The sequence below is a fragment of the Bubalus kerabau genome, chromosome 4 (genome assembly GCF_029407905.1).
Source record: "Bubalus kerabau isolate K-KA32 ecotype Philippines breed swamp buffalo chromosome 4, PCC_UOA_SB_1v2, whole genome shotgun sequence".
Classification (NCBI taxonomy): Eukaryota; Metazoa; Chordata; class Mammalia; order Artiodactyla; family Bovidae; genus Bubalus; species Bubalus kerabau.
The window spans coordinates 19,120,914-19,134,873 of NC_073627.1; the positions used below are offsets into that span (position 1 = coordinate 19,120,914).

Below are 13,960 nucleotides of genomic sequence, written 5' to 3' on the forward strand. Positions count from 1 at the left end.
GAAGTGACTTAGCAATAGCAATTCTGTGAAAGACTTCCTCCCATCTTATTAATTCACACATCCATCATCCTCACATATTTTATATATATTATATATATATATATGTATATATGAACAGTGAAAGTGTTAGTCACTCAGTCGTGCCCAACTCTTTGTGTCCTTAAGGACTGTAACCCACCAGACTCCTCTGTCCATGGAATTCTCCAGGCAGGAATACTGGAGTGGGTTGCCATTTCCTCCTCCCGGGGTTCTTCCCGACCCAGGGATTGAACTTGCATCTCCTGCATTGCAGGCAGATTCTGTACCATCTGAGCAACCTGTATAGTGTGTGTGTGTGAGAGAGAGAAAACATTTGAGTTCTGCTCTTAAATTTCAATTATACAATACAATGCTATCAACTATGGTTAATAATTATTCATTTACTATGTACAAGGCACTGTGCCAAATGCTTTAAATAAATTATTTAATCCCGAAAAGAGTTCTCTTGCTCAGGTGAGGAAACCTGAGGTTCAGAGGTTAAGGAACTTGCCCAAGGTCCTGGCAGCTGGGCACCTGGAGTCCGGGTCCCGAGCCCAGGCTGGAGCTGTTTCTCCCTGCTTAGCGGTGCTGAGGGAATGAACGCAAACACAGGTGGGCCCAGATTCCTTCTGAGGAGCCTCTTGTCTTGTCTTTGAAGGCTCAACCACAGGAATTATCTCTTGGAGTCGCCTCACAAGTACAGTGTCGCCGACCTCCAGCAGGTGAGAATGCCACCCCTGAGGTGTGTGTTAGTCACTCAGTCAGGTCCGACTCTTTGCGACCCTGTGGACTGTAGCCTGCCAGGCTCTCTGTCCATAGGGTCGCAAAGAGTCCAGGCAAGAATACGAGAGTGGGTTGCCATTCCCTTCTCCAGGGGATCTTCCCGACACAGGGATGGGACCCGTGTCTCCTACATTGCAAGCAGATTCTTTACTGTCTGAGTCACCAGGGAAGCCCAGAGGAACCTAATTCCTAGAAACTTATTCCTGGAGAAATCAGAAAGGGAGATGTTGGGGCAGGGGCTGCTGGCTGCAGTTTACTGAGGCAAGACGTCCCATCTTCAGCCTTTCAGCAGCTCAGAATGGATGTCCGGCCATCCACGCTTCCTGGGGCAGTAACTGAGCCCTCCGTCCCGCTGGGACAGGCAGGCACCACAGCCAAGCCCAGGATCACAGGGCTCAGCTGCCTTCCAGGCTGCGAGGGCGTAGGGAGGGTGAGGGTTTGGGACATTCCCTTCCTCGAGGGAGGGGACAGTGGATTCCTCTGTGCGCAGGGACTGCACGCCTGCATGGCTCGGCCTCACTCGGGGAGGTTTGCTTGCCCAAGTGGAAGGAAACTCCTCTTGGGGTAGGAATGCTCCAGGCAGGGTGCCAGGAGGAGCAGCAGGCCACGTTCTGCAGACGGCCTCGGGCATGGCACGGCCTCTCAGAAGGCCTGGCGGCCGGCACTTGCCCTCCACAGATCGCGGATGGGGTGTACGAAGGCTTCCTCAAGGCCCTGATCGAGTTTGCCTCCCAGCACGTCTACCACTGTGACCTGTGCACCCAACGCGGCTTCATTTGCCAGATCTGCCACCACCATGACATCATCTTTCCCTTTGAGTTTGACACCACAGTCAGGTATGCAGACGCCATGCCGGCCACCCTGCCCCACCACCCCCACCCCTGGGTGGGGGCAAGTCCCAGGTGCCACTGCGAGGGGGACAGGCCAAGCCCGCACAGGACTCCCTGCCTCCCCCGAGCCACCCGTCTTCCTAGGGAAGAGGTAGCTGCTGCCCTTTGAGTTGCGTGGGGAGGACCTCACTTTTGTCCTCTGCAAACAGGTGGAGGAGGGGCTGGGTGAGTTACTGGCCTGGAGTGCTGGCACAAGGCCGGGCACAAAGTGGGCACCTGGTGGGCAGTACCTGCCACTGCCTCTGCCCCGTAACGATTGTCCCCAGTCATCACTCATTATCAGAAGCCTCTAAATGGAAAGAGGCCTCCATCAAACTTCCATTCCAACCCATGTGGGAGTGGAAAACTGAGCCAGTGGGAGCATCCGTTCATTTTCAGCAGGTGTCCCCAGACCCAAACTCGACCCCCCCCGAACAGACCTGGGGCTGAGTTTTTTAAACCGTAGAGTGTTTGGAACACAGGCAAGGAATCAGTGAGTCTCAGTAGTATTTATAAGAAGGGAAATACAATAGAGGGCATCAGTGTGCATCGTGGGGCTTAGAGATCAGCACTGCGGCAAGAACCTTTTGTCCCAGGATGGAGAGGCAGTGCCTTGGGTGGCCGGCTCTGGTCAGGAGCACCGACCAGCCTCGAGCCCCGGAGGCTCGAGGTCCCAGCAGCACTTGCGGCTTTCTCCCAGGTGCGGCGAATGCAAGACCGTCTTCCACCAGACCTGCCAGGCCGTGGTCAAGAAGGGCTGCCCCCGCTGTGCCCGCCGGCGCAAATACCAGGAGCAGAGCAATCTCACCTAATCCCACCTCTTGTCCCAACCCGGGACCCTGGGGTCAGCCATCCCAGCCGGGTTGGCCACCAGCCTGGCCACACTCTCAAGGTGTCACAGAGCCAGGAAGACTCTCAGATGAGACCAGAGGACTGGCCTACTAGAGGGAGCCCCAGGAGCCCCTGATGACACCTCTTATCCCCCACCTATCTGCTCCAGGAGGCACGGACACCAGCAGGTGCCCCCTGTCTGTTGGTGTGGGAGGAGGGGGCCTTTGCACTAATCAGCCCAGCACCCCTCACTGACACCCCATCCCCATGAGGGCTGCTCAACACTGTGGAAACAAGACTTGGGGAACATTTTCAATTCCACATTCCTGATTAAAAGGTCTAGTTTTTTTAAGGTGGGTTTTTTCCCCTTCATATTTTGACAGAAAATATTTTTTTATTCTTGACCCTCCACAAGTCACCCAAGAAATCCAGGCATTCTCACCCTGAGCAAATGTGTAGAAACCGCTCAGGCCCAGCCTGGAGGTGGGTGGTGGCTGGGTGGACAGGCCCCCGGGACAGAGCCCAGCAGCTGGCAGGCGCCTTTCCTTCGCCCTCACCGGGCGCTTGCTGCTTACAGCTCCTGTACAACGTGCCAAACCGCGTGGGCCAGGCGGGCTCAGTCCTGAGGGCCACGCTCTCTCCCCTCCTCGGCCCCATCTGCTCCCTGGTCCCCCTCCACCTGAAAAGCCCTTCAATTTCTCTGTGTCAAAACCCACCCCCCACCCCTGCTGCGGCTCTCCTATAGCCCGGGATCTTGGTCCTGGAGGAGGAGGCCATGACTCGGAACCAGCACTGTCTGCACTTTGAGCCTTCCTTGGTCCAGGGAAGGGTCGTCATCTGGCCCACCCCTCAGCCCTCTGCCCTCCTCACCCCTACCCCCGACTGGCAGCCAGATGGGCAGGGGGCTGCTGCAGACGCATTTCAGGAACACACCCCCGCCTGCCGGACCTGCCGGGACCGAGGTAGGCTGGATCCACACTGCCCCCCACCATCCTTCCACGAAGAGTGCCAGCCCTGCTGCAGAGATGCGCAAGGACACGCAGGAGAAGCCACCTGTGGAAGGATGCTCAGCCAGTTTATGAAGCCATGAGTTCACAAAGTTTTGTTGGACTAGCCCAGGAGGGCCGCTGCCAAGAGATTGGAACATTTCATTGGAGCACGACTGCCTTTGGAGGGGATCTTCAGGTGGAGCCTGAAATTGTTTTCAAAGCGATATTTAGACCCTGGGGCTTTGGGGGGCATGATTTCTCTGTTGCCTCCCCCCCACTTCTCCTAGACCCAGCAGGCCGCTCTCAGCCCTGGGACCCCCCTGACCATCTTATCTGTGCTCAGCTGAGATAGGAGGCCTCAGGTAGATACCCACCTTCACTGTCAAGAGACGAACCCACTTCCACCTTTCCCTTGGGGTGATTCGGCTGCTGAGTCACCTGCCCAGCCCTGTGGAGCTGGATAAATTGTGCAATAGAGTGGAGGAGGTGGTGGGCGGGTCAGGGAAGGGGCTGTCACACAACTTCTTTGTCCCCATCACAGAAGATAGTGCACACCTGTGCTCAGCGTACCAACGCCTCCTAAACCAGAAAGTGGATCCTTAGCCCCACCCCACCCCCAGCCAGCATTAATGCTCCACCAGAAACACAGCCTGATCAGAGCCAGAATTGGTGGTCCTGGGGTGGGCAGCACTGCCTGAGCCCAGCCCAGTGAGTGTATTCTGTATCCCAGAAGATCCCTAGGTGGCAGCGGGAGTGAGGCCCTGGAGAAGCCCACTTTGGTTCAGCGGGGCCTGGCATACCACACTCCACACCTTCTCCGAGACCAGTAGCATTAAAGCTGACCGCCTCCCTCCCCACCACCAAAAAGCTGCTGATGCTTTCAGATGAGTTGATTCACCCTCCTCACCTCCAGTGGAAAGCTGGTATGAACCTCAGTAGTGCCCACACTATTTTTAAAATTTTGTTTTATGCAATAAACTGTTTCTAGTGCAGGGCCCTGGCCCTGAGAAGTGCTTTGCCATGTACAGAAGGAACTGCGGCCATGTGACTTTTGAGTGATTTTGCAGTAAAGACCTGCTGTTTCTAATCTGTGGTCTGGTTTCTGAATCTGAAAGCTTCCACTGGCTGGGGGAGACCACAGGCCCTCAGATACTGTCTGATAGCCTCCACTGTTCTCAGTCAGTCCCTGGGCACAGGGGAGGGCTGGAGTGGGGTGGTTATAGGTAAACATTGCAAGCAGGGGGTTTGTGTGCCAGGAGTGAGCATGGAGAATAGTAGAAGTAATTCTTCAGTCTGTCCCCCACCCTTGCCTCTCCTCCGAGTCAGCCCTTCCCCACCACCCCCCCTACCCCCCCGCCATGGGGTAGGATTTCAGGGCCTTTGGGAAGGTTTATTCACATACACTCATGTAACTGAAGCTAATGCCTGGAATCCCACTGTGATGCTTCTTTCCTGTTCCTTAAATGTCAAAGCACAGACCCCTGACACTGGAACATGTGAAACCATTTCCCACTGGTCATCCAAGGTGAGAAAGAGGCTCAGGAAGGAAAGGCTTGTGAGCAGGGCCAGATTCAGGGCTCATGGTTTTAGGGCTCCAGCTGGTCTTGGCTGCCAGCTTTCCTCTGAAGTTCCAGCAGAAGTCTGGGGGGCGGGGAGGGCCTGCAGGAGGAAGCCCACTACTGCTCTTGTAAAGACAGAAGAAGGAAACAGGCTAATTCCCAGGGAAATCAGGGTGCAGGAACTTGGGACTGAAAGGTTCATGTCTGCAGTTTCCTGTCCTGGAAGCAGCCTTTCGGCCTTTGAGGGAGCACCCTCTGCCCATCGCATGAGCCCCACTTCCCTTGAGGGCAGGAGGTGGTGGGCTTGGAGGAGCCTTGAGGGACCTGGTGTGAAGAGGCGGGACCCAGAAGAGTACACAGCCAATGTGCTGCCTTTGGACTCAGTCGTCCATCCTTAGCAAGGTGTTTCTGAGAATACTTGTTTCTCCCTTCCCCCTCCTGCCTAAAGGAGGATAGCAGATGGGAGGTTTGGAGACCCCAATTCAACCCCAAAGAGGAGGGCTCATCTCATAATAAAATTAGTGATAATAATAATTCATCAGATGTGTGTTCTTACAATGTGATGATAACAATACATTAGCCTGACCTGCTGCAGTCCATGAGGTCACAGAGAGTCACAACTTAGTGACTGAACAACAACAACAATCCTATGAAGTAGGTGTTACTGTCCCCAGTTTACAGGAAAGCAAACTGAGATGCAGAGATAAGGTGAGCATCTTGAGTTCAACCCCAGGAGGTTGCTCTGAGCTTTGACGGATTGGCTGGGGGTCGGGGAGGGGGGGGGCTCCTCCCCGACAAGGATCCAGGCCAGGAGGTAGGGGAAAGGGGATGGAGTAGAGCAGCGGTGGAGGGAAATCTGGCCCGCCTTCCTCCCCGCTCAACCCACCGTCCTGGCTCTGCTGCCTTCCTCCAGGAGACAGCCAGGTGTGGCCCAGGATCCCCGGGAGGTGCAGGGGAAGGGGGTGGCGTCTGCCCTCCTCGGGCGCTGGCCCGTCCCAGAGAGGACAGGAAGCCAGGACACCGGGGATTGTCTCTCGCAGCCGCAGCCCCAGCCCCGGGAGGAAGTTCTGCCGGGTGCTCTCCGCCGGTGCCTCCCTCGCTATATTGTTGAACAGGAAACAGGGCAGCGCGGGAGCTGGGCGGTGGAGGAGGGAGCACCGGACGCCGAGCCCCCCGCGCGCCTGCCAGGACAAGTGGAGGCGAGGCCAGCGAGCGGACACCGAGGTGCCAGGGCCGGGCCTGATGGGCGGGAGTGTTGATCTGGGGTGGGGAGGGGGACTGCAGGTGGCGGGGTCCTCACCCGGCAGCACCAAGCACCCTTCGCGCAAGGCGCAGGAGCCGGAGCTGAGCGGTCTTGGGAGGAGCGCGGCTCGGGACGGATCTTGCCGTTGCTCAGAAGGAGGTGGGAGGCGAAGGGCTGCTCGCCGTCCTGGGGCAGGAGGGGCCCAGGTCCAGGTCCCCTGCGCCGACCCAGGCGTGGGCGCCGCTGTGACTCTTGTCTGTCTCCCAAGCCGTGGACGCAGGGCACCTCCTGGTGAAGGGTCGGTCTTCGCGCTCCAGGGACCCTCCCCGCTCCCCTGATCCCTCTCTTCGCTCCCCCCAGGATCGGGGAAGGAGACGAGAACCGGGTCCCCTCCCCACCCAACCAGTGACCCCGCGCTCCGGGGAGCGTCTCTGCAGTGGGAACCCCACTCCAAGTTTTTCCAGGCCTGGCCGAGCTGAGTTCGAAAAGGGCCTGGGGAGGACGAGGATGGGACCGGAGCGGCAGTGCCTGCAATCCGGATGGTTCAGGATGCAAATAGCCTTGCTAGGACTGGGGACGCTCGGGCTAGATGGCAAGCCGGGTGGAGCAGTCCCGAAGCATCGCGTCCGCGGGACGCAGAGCCTCTTGGAAGCCGTATCCCGCGTGTGGGGGTGGGGCGCGGCAGGGGCCGGACCCTACCCTCCCTTGGCTCCACTCGTGAACCTTCCGTGCCCCTTCGGCCGCAGCCCTCCCTGCCCTTGCCCCTCCCTCAGGCCTTTTTCTGCTCGGGTCCCGCCTCCAAGGCCCCACCGGCCTAGGCGGATTTCTTCAGGCTCCGCCCCGCCCCTCCCAGACACCGCCGCTTCGGGAATTGAAGGCGGTGCTTCCAAGCGTCACTCACCTTCTTTGCTCTCCTTACCAGCTCCAGCTCCCTGAAGTCTCTCCTGCCAAGCCGTCTGAAGCCCCGCCCAAGGAGATGGCAGGGCCCTAACCTGCATCCATCCTCCGGCTCCACCCAGCCCGCCCATGGGCTCCGCGAGGCCCGCCCTGCCGACGTAAGTGAGAGGCAGGGGGTCCGGGGGAAGGTGGAGAGAAGGGTGTCCTTAAGCTTGGTTGGCTTAGCTGCAGTCAGCTCAAGGACCCCGCGTCCAGGGCCCAGTGTGCTCAGTGGCTCAGTTTACACTCCTTCCCCGTCGAGGAAAGTTTGAGAAAGTAGAGAAGGAGCGCTAGGCGCCCCGCGGCCAGACCCTGTGCCTTGGGTCGCTCAGACTCAACTAGAGGCCGAGCTTCCACCTGCACCTGCTTGGTCCCAGGTCACCATCGTGGGGCAGTCGATGTGGCCAATGTAAAGGTTTGGAGGGACCAGCCTCACAGACGGACTTCCAGTTGAGCTGTGACGCCGCTCCCCCGACACACCAGGGTCCAGGCTGAGCCTGCGAGAGGGAGAGTGGGTTGTGATGTTCACTCCGGGATAACTTTGGGGGTCCCTTGGGTACACCGCACGGATAGTCACTATCAAAGAGTGGATTCTCTAGGGACCACTCTCGTGGGGCAATATAGAGACCGCAGGGCAGAGGGCAGGCCGCAAGGGCCAAGCCTCTCTCTGGACGTGGAGGTGGGAGCCGCAGCGCAGGGGGAGGTGCTGGTCGGTCTGGGCGGGCGGGGCTCCGGGGTCACGTCTGTGGCTAAGCCGCTGGGGAAGGAAAGAGAAACCAAGAGAACCGGTTTCCCCGGCCTTGGCAGTCGCGGCCCCTTATGCCAAGGCCCTTGGACTAAGCAGGGCAGGGACACTCCCAGAGTACAGAGAAGCGGGGGCCGCTCCCAGAACCTGCGCCCCAACTCTGTCCCCCTCGGGCCTGGGGCTCACGCGCCTTGGTGGGTGGCTGGGGCGATAGGAGCTGCCAAGGACGCGATTCCCTGAGGGCTCCTGGAAGTATCCGGACAGGGCGGAATGGAGGTATGGGCTATTTACAAATGCGGAAACTGAGGCCCAATTTTTATACACACGTGATGTCCCCCCCAACCAGCCTTAAAGCTTCCTTGGCTTTAAAGCCGGACCGGTGTTAACCACCATCTCCCCACCGAGGGATAGAATTTTATACTCCAGGCCGCAGAATGAAATGGCTGTCTTAATTCCATCGCTGCGTGTAAGAATTAAAACCGTAGAGATTATTTCGTCCAAGCCCCGCGTTTTCGAGATAGGTAAACCGAGGCCCGAACGTACACGATTGAAGCTTCTGGACTCGAAGTCTTCGGGCTCCCCTGTGCAGAGCGCGGCCCTCTCGGCGGTCCTGACCTCCGCGCCCCTCCTCCTCGTCGCCCACAGGGACACGCGGCGGCCGCGATGTCGGCGGACGTCGAGGGGGACGTCTACGTGCTGGTGGAGCATCCCTTTGAGTACACGGGCAAGGACGGGCGCCGCGTCGCCATCCAGCCCAACGAGCGCTACCGACTGCTGCGCCGCAGCACGGAGCACTGGTGGCACGTGCGGAGCGAGCCGGGCGGCCGCCCCTTCTACCTGCCGGCGCAGTACGTGCGCGAGCTGCCGGCCCTCGGCCACCCCGCGCCCGCCCCGCCGCCGCCCGCGCCCCTCCAGGGCCCCGCAGCTCCCGAACCGCTCGCCTATGACTACCGCTTCGTGAGCGCGTCGGCGCCCTCCGGACCCGACGGCGCCCCCGCCGAGCCCCGGGGCCGCGCGGGCTCCCTGTGCGGCCGAGCTCGACCGGGCGCGGCCACCCAGCGTCGAAGCCTGGCGCCTGGCTCGCCCGCCTGCCTGTACACGCGGCCCGCGGCGCCCGTGCGGCCCGCGCAGTCCTTGGACGACCTGGCCCGCACCGCCGCGCTCCCTGCCGGCCTCCTCGGGAGCGGAGGAGGCTTCAAGGCCTGCAGCGTGGCCGGCTCATGGGTGTGCCCGCGGCCCCTGGCGCGCAGCAACTCCGAGAACGTCTACGAGGCCATCCAGGACGTGCGCGACCCGCCGACGGAGCAGCGGCCGGAGCAGGTACGCTACCGGGAGCCGGGAGCAGGGAGACCGGGGCGGGGGTTACTCCCACCCTCCAAGAGCCCGGACGCTGGGAGACCCCCTGAGCCTTAAGTCCCGGCTCGACGGAGCAGCTGTGTCTGCCGGCTTTGGACCAACTCGCTCACGCCGAGCCTAACTTGCTCAACCACAAAACCAGAGGGGAACAGGCTCACTCAAGATTTCTTATCTGCAGTTCCCAAATGCCAAAGCTCCCTGGAGCTCAAAGGGCTTCTGTAACTCAGTTAATGGTAGAATTTAACTTGAGCCCATGTGCTGCCGTGGGCAGCCTTAATAGTGTGAATATTCAAGTTTTGCTATAGAAGAGCAAGTAAACCCGATCATACGGTGCCGCCCAAGCCTTGCTGGGAGCGTTATGTCCCCTGTAGCAGGTGCGGGCCCGTTACCTTTCTAAAATCCAAACCATTCCAAAACACATCTGGAATGAAATAAGGGATGGTGGCGGAGTGCCGCCGCCGGCTCTACCTGCCTCGCGTTTCTCACATGAGCTTGGGCTTCGGAGGAGATAATGGATGTGAAAGTCAGGGGTCTGCTTCCTTTTTTGGCTGGTTCCAACATTTTAGTTCCTCTTTTTTTTTTTTTTTTTTTTAATTTCGATGGGTTTGTTTCAGAAATAAGTCCAGTTATAGTGAGGATGTTCTTTTTGCCTCAGAATCTGGTTATGTAAATTTGGGGATTTCTGAAATAATATTTAAATATTATTTTTAAAATAGGGGCACGTTTTTAAAACTCTTACAACCTCAAAATCCTTTGCTGGCCCGGACTTCTTCAAGTTTAGGGACTTTTCCGGGCAAGAGGGGGGGGGGTGCGGTGCACAGGCCCCCTTCTGACATCTGCCGCAGCTGTGTAATTATGGGCAATCCACTTCCTCACTCAGAGTCTCAGTTTGCGTTTAGACCAAGAGGCTAGGGGACGGTGGAGAGATGACTCCTGAGACTTGTGAGTCTCTGATTTCCTTTTTTGGACCCAATATGATTATAATAAATATTGATGCCTGCCACGTGCGGAGACTGAGTCTGGGATGCCCAGAGGAAGGACGCACCGTCCCCATCTGCAAGGCCCCGGGTCTTCCCTCCTCCTGGTCTTATGGTGCAGTGTTCAGGATTTGAGGCTACACAGACTCGAATTTGACTCTGCTGGATCACCTGCCAGCTGCTAAACGAGTCACTTCACTCCCCCCGCCACGATGCCCTCTTGTGTACACGCAGAACAATATCAAAGGATTCGAGTTGTTGAGAGTCTTAAAAGAGGTGAAGCGTGGAAGTGCTTGACACGTAGTAGGCGGTCTGCGAAGACTGGCTGAGGTCCCACTGGGTATCTTTTCCTCCGGGCCGGCTCCACCTTTGCTACAGTTTTTGCAAGGGGCAGCCCGCCCTCTGGTGGCCAGAATGGGGAACAACGTGCGGCTGCAAGGAAAGAGATCAAGGACCCTGAGGGGAGGAGCTGAGGAGGTGGAGGGTGATGGAGCCAAACCCTTGCGCCAAACGCCTCTGCCAGCCCACCATCTATCTATTCTATCTTCTCTGGAATATATGGCTGCACGCCTGCTCTCCTTGCCCCACCGGCGCCGCTCCGTTTCTTCGGCAGGCTCTCGCGCCTCTCCACACTCTCTGTCCTTGTGATGGTGAGAATATCTATTTGGCTCTTGGAGGTGCACTCCTCCCTTCTGGAGGTGGGGCACTGGCCTTGCTCTCTGAATCCCAGCTCCTGGCATCGAGCCTGGGCCAGAGCCTTACGGAATGTGCTGAGGAGGGACAAGGAGAGGCAGCTCCCTTAACCATAAACCCGGGACCTGTAAGGTCCCAAAGGTGCCACATCTTCTCGCACCTCACCTCTGCCCACGCACCTCAGCACCTCGAGTGTAGCTCTATCACAGACGGCCTGTGCCCCACACTGAAGATCTGTCCCCTCCTGCCAGTCTCCCAACCCAGACAGTGAGCCCCCCAGAGCTGGAGCTGTGCCTCGGCCCCCTTTAGAGCCAAAGGCTCACCTGGTGCTTGGCAGGTGTTCCATCAGTTCACTTAGTGAATGGAGGGGAAAGCTGGGAACTTTCTCCAAGGAGATTACAGGCAGGCTCACGTTTCAGGAAACTCCTTCTCTAAGTGCTGCTGTGAACACACAGCAGGGTGGGACTTCCTTCCCAGGAAGGAACCAACTCCCCTCCTCTGGAGTTTGTCCTGGATGGAGTGTCAAGGGAGGCCGGCAGCTGACACTCAAATAAAACATGGCCACGGGGAGCGTGGTCTTATTCCCATTACATCGGGGAGGAAACAGGACCAGAGATGCTAAGTGATTTGTTCAGGTCACACAGTGAATTAGGGCCAGAGCTGAGACTGAGCAGAGCATCTCGGTGGAAGCCCAGGTCTCCAGCAGACACCTCAGTGCCTCCCTGTACAAGCCCTACCCGCTACCCTGATCATCTATATGTCCACCTACTCCTAACACACCACTGCAGCTGGAGGTGCCGGAGGCTCGAGGCAGAGACGCTGGCTGCTGGGATGATTTTTCTTTGAGCTCAGGAGGTACTGGGATCTGAGCGGGAGGTCTTCTCCCACTGTGGTCCTGGGCTCTGCTGTGATGCCCCTTGGGCAGACTTGTCCAAGACCTTACAGGTGGGGCTCAGGGATGAGAGTGTGGGGTCGGGAGTGGATGGTGTCTTGCTGAGCAGGGACTCATGGGCTCTAGGCAGGAATTTGGACTTTATTCTGCAGCCATTGGAAGGCTCTCAGCAGAGAGGAGAAGGGGATTGAGGGAAGACCCCTGCGGCTGGGCCTGGAGGAATGACGAGGACCTTTGCGGTCTCCCAGGCATGCAGTGGTGGCGGGAGATTTGGGAGGTAGGCTGGGTGGGACCTGGTGGCCAATGGGCTGCGAGGGTGAGTGCTATCAGGAGGAGCTCCCGTCTCCCAGTGTGCACTCTGGCACTGGCAATGGTGCTGTTTGCGGCCTGGAGAACCGGGGAGGAGGTGGTGGAGGAAGGAGGCGATGCTCACTCTGTCCTTGCCTGGCTCCAGTCCAGGACAGCTAGGACTGCTGCCCAGGAGGAGGCCCTCGGCGTGTGATAGTGGAGCGATAGGGGTGGACAAGAGCGCCTGAGACAGTCCTGGGGCCACCGCATTCGAGACAGCCCCGGGGCCACAGCGTTTGGGCAATAGAGGGAGGAGAGAAGAGCGAAAGAGGAAAGAACAGTCAGGGAACAAGAAGGGAAAGCAGCAGAGCACTGGCCCAAAAGCCAAGGAGCGTCCAGAAGAAAAGAGAAAGTGAGATAAAGGTCATTGGGCTTTATTGGAAGTGGCCACCAGAAGGTCAGCGGCTAGCTTAACAGGAGCTGGTCCAGGGGTTGCTGAAGGCAGAGAGCAAAGGGTCAGAGGAATGAAGGTTGAGGACACAGGTGCAGAGTATAGACAATTCTCAGAAGCTAGGCAGAGAGGGGAGACGCTATGTGGCCAGGTGTGGGTGTAAATCTTGGGTGGAGGCTCCCCAGAATCTCCTGAGAGGGGCAGGAAAACAGGGAGGCAGAGGATGGCGAGGAGGTAGTTGAAGAGATTCCACCCCAGGAGAAAGGAGTGAGGAGCAGAGGCTGGGAGCAAGGGGACAGGAGAGGGGGAGAAGGAGGAGGGGGAAGGGAGGGGAGGAGAAGGGGGAGGAGAGGGAGGAGGAAGGGGAGGAGAGAGGGAGGAAGCAGAGAAGAGAGAGAGGGAGGGGAGGAGGGGGAGGAGGAGGGGGAGGAGAGGAGGGAGAGGCATGTGTGGCTGGAGGTGACGTGGGGTCATCAGAGCAGGTGGGGACAGTGTCCAGTGAGTGGACCATCGGACAAGGGGAGAGGGTGGTGAGGAGGGCAGGATGATCGGCAGAGGCAGGGACTGGTGCCCCGAGAAGCGAGAAGCCTCTGCCACATGGGGCATTTCACCAGTCACCCAGCTAGGCTAGCATGTAGTAAGCGCGTGCTGTGTGTTGGCCACTGGGAGAAACAGCCTGGGAAGACGCGACAGCCCATCTCAAAGGGGCTAACAGTTCCATGAGCTCTCACTCATCCTGTGAGCGCTCACCCTCCCAGTGCTCACTTTGGCAGCGCATAAATTCAAACTGGAACAATACAGAGGAGATTAGCATGGCCCCTGAGCAAAGATGACACAGAAGTTCGTGAAGTGTTCCATATTTAAAAAAAAAACAACTCATATTCCCAGTGGCTCGGAAGGCAGGCCTGGGCACACCCCACATTTGCCCAGAGAACAGACAGAGGTTCAAAGGGGTTGAGTGACTGACCAAAGGTCACACAGCCAGGAGGAGGCAGCGTTAAGACCAGATGCACTCCTCCAGGCCCCAAACCCCACTCTGACTCCCAGGCTGAGTCTCGGCCAGGCGGCTTTCAAGCTTGGCCGCCCCATTCCCCTCAGCAAGGACAGTACAAGCCCAAGGCAAACAGGTATTCACCTTTCAGAGTGCCCGGTATGTGCCCAGCCGTGTCATGGGCACCGGGGCAGGGAGGAGGCAGGAATTTTCTGTGCCTGATGGTGAGGTGGGAGAATGAGATGTCCCAGGAGAGGGTAGAAGGCCTCAGTGATAAGGGACCCGACTGCCAATGCAGGAGACACTCAATCCCTGGTCCAGGAAGATTCCCTGGAGAAG

The 13,960-nt window shown here is 58.3% G+C and overlaps 2 protein-coding genes and 1 non-coding gene across 6 annotated transcripts in view; all 3 read left to right on the top strand.

The window, feature by feature from the left end:
• Nucleotides 1-4,577, top strand: part of PLEKHM1 (pleckstrin homology and RUN domain containing M1) — a 57,798-nt gene extending 53,221 nt beyond the window's left edge. For 3 of the 4 annotated variants that reach the window (XM_055575643.1, XM_055575644.1, XM_055575645.1), the window contains 3 exons: nt 677-740; nt 1,480-1,637; nt 2,371-4,577. In XM_055575643.1, the coding sequence (XP_055431618.1) occupies nt 677-740; nt 1,480-1,637; nt 2,371-2,482 (334 nt within the window). In that variant the 3' untranslated portion in view covers nt 2,483-4,577. The remainder of the gene's footprint in view (nt 1-676; nt 741-1,479; nt 1,638-2,370) is intronic. The other variant, XR_008712905.1, reaches the window with a different exon arrangement.
• Nucleotides 4,578-4,701: 124 nt separating this feature from the next.
• The window catches only part of ARHGAP27 (Rho GTPase activating protein 27), a 37,429-nt gene continuing 28,170 nt past the window's right edge, over nt 4,702-13,960 (top strand). The window contains exons 1-3 of the mRNA XM_055575646.1: nt 4,702-6,273; nt 7,215-7,347; nt 8,619-9,293. Of these exons, the coding sequence (XP_055431621.1) occupies nt 8,637-9,293 (657 nt within the window). The 5' untranslated portion in view covers nt 4,702-6,273; nt 7,215-7,347; nt 8,619-8,636. The remainder of the gene's footprint in view (nt 6,274-7,214; nt 7,348-8,618; nt 9,294-13,960) is intronic.
• LOC129651866 (U6 spliceosomal RNA) lies at nt 13,388-13,494 on the top strand. Its single transcript, XR_008714370.1, has one exon. It is a non-coding gene; the product is annotated as a U6 spliceosomal RNA (small nuclear RNA).